The sequence below is a fragment of the Trichosurus vulpecula genome, chromosome 5 (assembly GCF_011100635.1).
Source record: "Trichosurus vulpecula isolate mTriVul1 chromosome 5, mTriVul1.pri, whole genome shotgun sequence".
Taxonomy (NCBI): Eukaryota; Metazoa; Chordata; class Mammalia; order Diprotodontia; family Phalangeridae; genus Trichosurus; species Trichosurus vulpecula.
Genome location: NC_050577.1, coordinates 50,702,492 through 50,711,254, shown reverse-complemented (window position 1 = coordinate 50,711,254; position 8,763 = coordinate 50,702,492). Strand labels below are relative to the sequence as shown.

The 8,763-nt window shown below is 41.0% G+C and overlaps 1 protein-coding gene across 2 annotated transcripts; it reads right to left on the bottom strand.

Moving 5' to 3' along the window:
- Window positions 1-3,492: 3,492 nt before the first annotated feature.
- Window positions 3,493-7,439, bottom strand: FAM237B (family with sequence similarity 237 member B). 2 transcript variants are annotated; one of them, XM_036761868.1, is made up of 3 exons: window positions 7,383-7,439; window positions 4,483-4,898; window positions 3,493-4,035 (listed from the first exon to the last, which is right to left on the bottom strand). In XM_036761868.1, exons 2-3 carry the CDS (start codon window positions 4,878-4,880, stop codon window positions 3,966-3,968), a joined length of 468 nt encoding a protein of 155 aa, XP_036617763.1. In that variant the 5' UTR covers window positions 4,881-4,898; window positions 7,383-7,439; the 3' UTR covers window positions 3,493-3,965. The 2 variants fall into 2 exon arrangements, with proteins under 2 accessions (XP_036617763.1, XP_036617762.1); XM_036761867.1 differs by lacking the exon at window positions 7,383-7,439 and adding an exon at window positions 6,982-7,156.
- Between the last annotated feature and the right edge of the window lie 1,324 nt (window positions 7,440-8,763).

Genomic DNA, 8,763 nt, shown 5'->3' with positions numbered 1-8,763 from the left:
CAGCTAGTAGAGCACCAGCCCTGGAGTCAGCAGGACCTGAGTTCAAATCCAGCCTCAGACACTTGATACACTAGCTGTGTGACCTTGGGCAAATCACTTAACCCCAATTGTCCTGCCCTCCCCCCTCAAAAAAAAGTATAAAAATCTCTATTCGAGCAATATCTCCATTTTATGGAAGAAGAAACAGAACACCTAAGAGCTCCAGTGATTTGCCCAGCTTTCTACAGCTAAAAGGTGTGAACACTGGACATTCAGAGGCCAGATGATACATTGGAAAATGCTCTGTTCTTAGGAGTCAGGAAACATGGGTTCGAACCTTATCTCCTACACTAACATGCCGTGTGACTTTAACAAGTCACTTCTCTTTCTGGATCTCAGTTTTTTCATTTGTAAAATGAAGAATTTGGTCTCAATATTCTCTCCAATGCCTTCCAGCTCTCACATTCTATCTAAATAAAGAAGGGATTAGTTCATCCTATGTATCTATATCCCCAGCCCCTAGAACAGATTTTGGTATAGAGGAGGTAATAAAGTAGCAGACTGATTGACTGAACTTAGTTCTGGAAGCCATGTTTTAATAAAAAAAAAAGTGGGGGCGTGTCTGGGATAGTTGGTAGACTGTGGTAGACTCATGGGAGGAAATGAATGAGTTTCACAAGATGAGTGGGCATGGATAGGTCATGGCCTGAAACATTGGAGGGAACATCCAAATTGCTAGGATCACAGATACATTTGAATATAGAACATTACATGGGACAGCATGGCACAGTAGACAGGAATCTGGCCTCACAGTCAAGAAGAGCTAGGTTCAAGTCCAATCTTGGAGACATACCAACTGTCTGACCCTGAGCAATTCACTTAGTCTCTTATTGATAGAAGGTGTTCCTACCTCAATGAAATAGTAGAATCAGAGGTCCAGACCAACAGGAAAAATCATATTGGAACTGAACAGCTGGACTTCTAACTGCCTGCAATGAGTATTAAGGGGCAGGGTAGTCAAAATAGTGTCAAGGACAAAATCTAAACTCCAATCTCCTAATGAAATTCCCTATATCGAATTTCGATTCCCCAGAAGTTCCAAATCTGATTTCATATTGACCTTTCAATTGATGGACTACTATTAATCAATCTCATCTCTGATAATTTGAAAAAAGCAACCAGAGTCATTCAGTCTAAAAATAACCAGTACCATGGCCTTTTGGTAGGATGTAGCGAAAGCACAAGATGTACCTTATGTGTCCCCTGACAGTCACTGAAGTCACAACCACATGGCATTAAAAAAACAAATATGATTCCATTTTCTAGACTTCATCTCAACCCCTACTCTGTGCCTTTGGGGTAATTTAGGAGGAAATGTTTTTCTCAGAACAGGACATAGCTTGTACATCAGCTAACAGAATAAGGAAGCAACTCTGATTTCCAGGAAAAAAAAGAACATAAAATATATATATATATATATTTTTTTTTTAATATGTCATGACAATATCTCTTTTAGCTTTATGAGAAGTAGGGTAGTGCAAAGAACAGGAGTCGGAAGAGAGATCTTGCCTTTAGTCCTACCCCTGACATTTAGCTTTGAGAACAGGGCAAATCACTTACTTCTCTGAACCTAAGTTTCCTCATCTGTCACAGGAACTCCATTCTATCTGTCAGATGTGATAATGCAATGCTTTGTAAATCTTAAAGCCTGGAAAATGTCAGTTATTATGATTAGTGTTCACTTTGGCTAATATGGCAAAGTGGCTCCCATTTTAGAGGCCGCTACTCCAAAGGTTCTATAGCCATCACACCCCTCTACTAGCCTAGATTTGTCTTAGAGGTGGGGAAGATTGGTCTTTCTGCCCCCACCTGAATCACATGGGACACTCAGGAAGAGCACAGATCCATAAGGGGAGAAGTCAGCACCATAGGTCCTCTGGTCTTCTTCCGTCCCTCTCCCCACTCCCACAATCCCTTTACCTAAACTCAACCCTTGTGGTCTCTAGTCCTTCTCCTCCTTCTTCCTTCATTTCCATTTTGTTTTGTGGATCTTTCCTCTATTATAGTTGGTGGGAAGAGTCAGAGGAGCTGGGTTTGAAGTCCAGCTCTGACACTTACTGGTTGCCATGACCTTGGGCAAATAACTTCATTTCCCTGATCCTCAGTTTCCTTATATGGAAAATGGAGACTTCATGAACTCTAAGATTCCTCTTAACTCTGTGACCCTAGCATTCTTTCTTTTCTAAAATTCCTTTCATCTTTTGGTGTTCTCTGAAACCTAGCTTGTTCCTGCAGACATCATATCAGTGCTGGCTGCTCCTTCTCTCCTACACCAGACACACAAGACCAGAATAAAAATATCCCTTGATCCTCACTGCTACTTTCAAAGTTCACTCCATCCTATTTAAGTCCTTGTTGTCATCATGCTCCCACTTGCCCATTCAGTTCAGTACCTGACTCAGTCTTCTTCATCCCAATACCAAATCCCGACCTTTTTCTACCTCCTTGGTCTTTTAGTTCCCCAATTTTCTCAACTTACCACCACATTAACTCTCTGCTCGGTCTCACCCTTCCTCTCTCACTCCCACCATTTTCCCCACCGTGAATTTGTCCCAGAGTCAAAATGCCTCATTAGGTAATCTGGAAAGGATGTGAATGGGTATAAAGTGACTGCTTCCCTTTCCTGCAATAAAAAAATATAAAATATTTGCCACTTGGGAGAATGCAAATGCTAATTATTTCTTGTCTTTTGTGCATAAAAACAAGGAGGAAGCTTAACCAATGTAACTAATCAATGGAGAAGCATTTATTTAAGCACCTACTGGGTTGTAGTCACTATTCTGGGTATATGAAGACAAAATTGAAAACCATCTTTGTGCTCAAGAAACTTGCAGGTTGATTTTGGGAGGAAGGTGTTAGCTGGCAGAATCAGGAAACTTCTTATAGAAGGTGGTAATACACAGAACCTTGAAGGGATTTCAGGATTCTGAGACAATAGGTGAGGGAGACTAACCCAGACATGAGGGACAGCCAGTGCAAAGGTACTAATGGGGGAGATAGGGTACCACATAGAAGAAACAATAAGAAAGCCAGTTTGGTTCGACTGAAATGTGCATGGTGGGAAGTAATGTGAAAAAAAGCTGGAAGGGCAGCTAGGTGGCCCACTGGATAGAGCACTGGCCCTGGAGTCATGAGGACCTGAGTTCAAATTTGGCCTCAGACACTTAGTAGCTTTGTGACCCTGGGAGAAAGAAAGGAAGGAAGAAAGGAAGGAAGGCAGCTTGGGGCCAAGTTGTGAAGGATTCGTAAATGTTATCATGCCAGTAAAATAGAGTTCCTCTACCTTCCTCCTTAAATTCTATCATATGCCTTCTCCCCCTCCCACACACACTCCCTTAATAAAGAGTTAAATCACAGCCCCAAATAAGAACATAAAGATTCATGGTCTTCATTGCATAGAAAAGTTTTAATACATGAGACTAAACAGTTGATACGATACAAGCTTCAGTAACCACATGGCCCATTAAGCTTAAATATCTCTTTTTAAAATTTATTGCTGACCTTCCTTTTAAAATGAATATTCAAACACACAATATTTTATAAAGGAATGGTTGCCATTTTGCCTCATTGGTGAATGTATAAAAATACATCAAACTTCCATTGCAGTTAAAAGTTCGCCGTCCAACAAAAGGGTACCATTTAAAAGAAGGCCGCGATAAAAATAAAGACACTTAACACTAACGAATTACCTGAGAGAGCACAAATATTAAATGCAAAGAGCTAAATCAACACAGAGAGGTTTGGGAAAAAAGTGCTCATGGCCTGTATTTAAAAGTGGGGGGGGGGGGGGCAGAATTCATGGTTTCTGGGATACTTTTTCACATATCAATACTGTCAGAAAACATGAGGCCTCATGAAAAGATACTGAGGAACACGGACAGCTCAGATTTGCCATTAGGAAGCTGGCTGTCATCTCATTGTGGATGTCACCCTGTTTGATGTTTTAATAGTCTTCTTCCCCATGCTCCTAGAACCAATGCTTTGTAAGATCCAACCCTGTAAAAAGAAAGAGGGAAAAGTTCAGTGATCCTTGCCAACCTGAAGGACGTTAGACCACCCTTCATTCGATTCCTGAGTTAGTCCCCAAAACCTAAACATAATTCCTTTCGGATTAAAAAAAAGAATTCATTTGTAAAGATATAATGGGATTAAAAAATGCTATCAGTGTAACAGGATTTTCTCATACAGTGCTTTTTAGAGAAAATAAGTGAACCATTGGAATGATCTACCAAATATATATCAAGATCAGTTAAAACCAAATCCTTTTAACATTAAAAATACTTTCTCAAGTATATAAATTAAGACATGTAAAGAACAAAGCCATGCAAATTACTTTTTGGAAACATTTTTTTAATTCAACGGATAAACTGGGGGGTGATCAAATGGAGAAAACATTTTTACTGAAAATTATTACGATTCATGGGAGCAACACATCAAAATTACTTCCTGCTATCTTCCACGGAAATGTCGAAATAAACCTGGGGGGTTGTCAGTTGTCTTCTTCCCATTCCATGAGCCCTTGACAGTGCACAGTCTACATACATACTCCAGAAATCCTGGGCTAAGTTGATGAAGATATTATAATGGCGGGGCCTATTGGATTTCTGCAAGAACATCATAAAGTTCCAGAATCCAGGAACGGTATTTGCCACCTTCAGTTTCTTCATTTCTATCAGCATCATGGAGCAAAGCTCCCAACACTCATGGTCAATTTCTTCCAGGTTCCCTGAACTGATACTTGCAAGAGCTTGTTTTTGGATTTCAAAATTGGCAGTGACCAGGTTCATCATTAGTATACAGCTCAGCTGTAGGTACCACCATCTTCTATAGACACAGCCCATGTTGCAAAAACAAGGTACCTACAGGGAAACAATAATTTATTACTTTTATAATGAAGTATGACATGAAATGTATTCCCCCATTCTAAGATTTATTATTTTAAAAATATGAATACTGTACCTAATTCTAATGTATAATTGTATGCATGGTCTAATTAAGAATATTATCACAAAATCTATTATCAACATATCACACAGATGGATTTCTTTAAAAATCAGACAAAATTTACCTCTTACATAATTCCTTGTGGTTTCCTCTGTGAAATTGTCTAGTCTCAAAATTTTGATGGTTATGGAAATAGAATTCCAACTTTATTGGAACTTTATTCCAACTGCTAAATTTATAATTACTAGTTATAGACCCATTGAAATCCAACAGATTAAGGTTCTTTGTTGTGTTTTTCCTTTAGGAAGCATTCATTTCAATTGGAGTAATACTTTTATAGAATGAAATAGTGTCATAAACTTTAGAAGGAAAAGGTTTTTCTCAGGATGTCGCAAACTCAGTAACATGGAAAGGAATAGGATCTCAAATAATTTTTTTGACTCTAGTTTCCAAACTATCTAAGCTCCTTCCTTCCCTTATTCATTCAGTAAGGATTTGGAAAGTACTACTTGAGTAGAAGACATAGTCTTTGATGTGGAGGAGTTTCCATTCTAGTTAGGGGACATATAAAGGAAGTGAGAATAATTCTAAGTTAATCTATAAGGAAATAAATTATAGTGTTGGATACATTACCTATACCCCAAGACTTGAAAAACTTAAAAATATTTCTTTGCCTTCTTTTCTTTGACAATTGGACTATCTCGGAATATCTCTAAATCAGTCTGAAGCACAGAGAAATCCCAGACTCTAAAGATTAAACAAATTAATGTTCCCAATATCAGCCTTAGAAAACTGGAAAAGGGGCTACCTAGGTGGTATAATGAACAGAGCCCCAGCCATGGAGTCAGGAAGACTTGAGTTCAAATTCGGCCCCAGGCACTTGAGACTGGCTAGCTGTGTGACCTTGGGCAAGTCACTTAACCCTGATTGCCTTGCCTTGCCTCCTCCCTCCAAAATAAATAAAAAAATTAAATTAAAAAAATGAAAAATACCACCTTCTATGAAACAAAATAAAACAAACCCTTTTCTGATCCCCCTTAAAATAAAAGAAAAAGAAAACTGGAAATGTTCATGAAGTCCCAAGATAAATTAGATGGCAGATTAACTGAAACCTTCAATGCCTTTGAAAAGAGAGGGAGTTCTGGAAGAAAAGCATAGAACACACCCATATCCACCTCTAGAAAGAAAGGGCTAAAGATCTGATCCCTCAAGTAAATTTCAATTTTGGATTTCACACTGTCCAGAATTTTGCAGAATACCCAAATTGGTATGTATCCTGCCAGGTTCCAATTTTGGTCTTATCAGGGTGGAGATAACGCTACTGAAAACAACCCCCCACCCCACTCCCCAAGAAAATCTCGGTACCCAGGCAAAGAAGGATGTACTGCCTTCCCTAATTCCATGCTCTGGAAAGGAAAAAGCAGAATCCAGTTTAGTTAGGGCTAAAGTGTCTCTCTTCCTTTGTGATCACCATTGGAAGGCATCTCAGAACCATTCTGTCCAGGGGATCTTAGCCTTTTTGTGTCATGGACCCCTTTGGCAGTCTTGAGAAGCCTATTGGCTCAGTTCAGAATAATATTTTTAAATGCATAAACTAACATACATAGGATTACAAAAGAAACCAAGGATATTGGAATGCAATTATCAAAATATTAATTTTTTTAAAAAAGCTCATGGACTCCAAGTTAAGAACCCAAGATCTAGCCTATAACCTGAACCAGAATCCCTCCCCAAAGTAGTATTATACAATTAAAATTATTCATAAGGGCCCAGTGGATTTGGAGGCAACTGACCTGTGTTCGAATTTTGTTCTGTCACTTACTATCTATATAAAACTGGACAGTTATTTAATCTCCTAAGGCCTTCAGATTCTTCATCTGGAAATGAGGGAGTTGGATTCGATGACCCTTAAGTTCCCTTCCAACCCTATAGGATGCCCAGGACGTCTGCCAATGCTCCCAACCTCTGCTCTACCTGCGCGTGGCTCAGTGCGCTCACCTGGGCGCGGTACCTGCTGGAGCGGCAGGAGGGCACGCTGCGGGGGAGGCGGCGGCTGCAGACGCAGAGACAGCGGCAGGCAGGGAAAGGCTGAACACCAGCTACCTCGAGTCAAGGAGTGCGGCAGCAGTTCGTCCTACTTCCAACACAGCGAGGTCAGACCTTCCCTGCTGGACCTCCCTCTGCTTCTGTGCCTTCTATGAGGCTAGCGCCGGAGCCCAAATAAAGGAGAAGGGCAACCCCTACCGCCTCCTCCGCTTCAGTCCTCCCCAAGCCCCACCCTCTCCCTGGGCTCACCTAGGCTGCTAGGGGACAATCTCGCCCACCCACCTCAGGCTGAGTCAGGCTCTAGATCTCCCGCGCTCAGCCAGAACACATCCCCGAGTGCTGGGGACCCTTACTTGCTTGAAATCCCAGCTGCACAAGGTTGATTATCCTCCCAGATGTTTTCTCCTCCTCTTCCTCCCCTCCCGCTCCAACCTTGGAAATCTCAGTAGCGGACTCCGTCAACCAACACACACACACGCGCGCGCGCGCGCGCACACACACACACACACACACACACACAACCGTTTGCTCTCTTCCATTGTGTCCGGGGAACAGATTATATGACTGTATTACAATACTTTTTGTCTTCTGCCTCCCAATCCTAGCTGAAATATGTCAGTAATGGATATATCTTGTTTACATTCCTGTGATTTCTTTGGTGACGTGAACTACCCATGTAGGAACTCCCTGAATCAATGCGGACTGGCAACTCCTTTCATTTATGGTCTTAGAGATAAAACATCACACTTTGTTTTGTTTTCTGTCTCTCCAGCCCTTGGTACAGTGCCTGGCACATCATGGGCGACTAATAAATGCGTTTTGACTGACCTTACTTAAAGAGGTTGGGGGCTATGGGTGTGGAATATTGCACATATTGTTAGACTTAATGCGTTAGTTTTGCTGGACTGCTTTCTCCCCCTCTCGCCTCTCTTTTATTCATTATTACAAGAGAGAAGCAACATGTAGTAGATATCTAGTGAAAAGAGTACCAGGCTCGAAGCCAGGAAGACCTTGGTTCAAAGCCTCCCTCTGACACATACTGGCTGTGCAACTCTGGGAAAATCACTTAACCTCTCAGTGCTCCACGCAGCTCTCCAATCAAGCAACAAACATTCATTAAGTACCTACTACGTGCCAGGCACTGTGCTAAGCTCTAATACTGTAAGTTGCAAAGAAGATGATGCATTAATAGAGAGCTAGTCGAGAAATTACAAGTCCAGATACTACCTCCCTTCTTGGGGAGGGGTATGGGAAGGAATAGACTGGGAAAATGGTGATGTAAAAACAAAAGATAACTAAAGTGATTAAAAAAAACTTTTAGAGAGTTATACAATCTTTGAAGGAAGTCCCAGGCTCTTAGCATAGTGACAGGAATGCTGGACAAAAGCCACTGACCTTGTCACATATGTGCAAACCCCCCCCTCCCATCTCACCCAACTCACAATACCACTAATCAACTGGGGCTCCACATGGGTGCCTGTTACTACAACCAGAGTTCTAGGAATAACCTTGCAATTATCTTCCCAAACACTAGCATATGAGCCCCAACCAGTTATGCTTCCTTTAATAATCAGTCAGTAGATTGATTTGATTTTTACCAAAGTTATTTACTGTAATGGCATATAGAAGGAACAGTAAATACAATTTACTCACAACGCTGGGGGCACATTTTCCCACAAATAAACTCAGAGTTGAGGAGAAGGGAATGAGTGGACAGTAGCCCAAAGTACAATG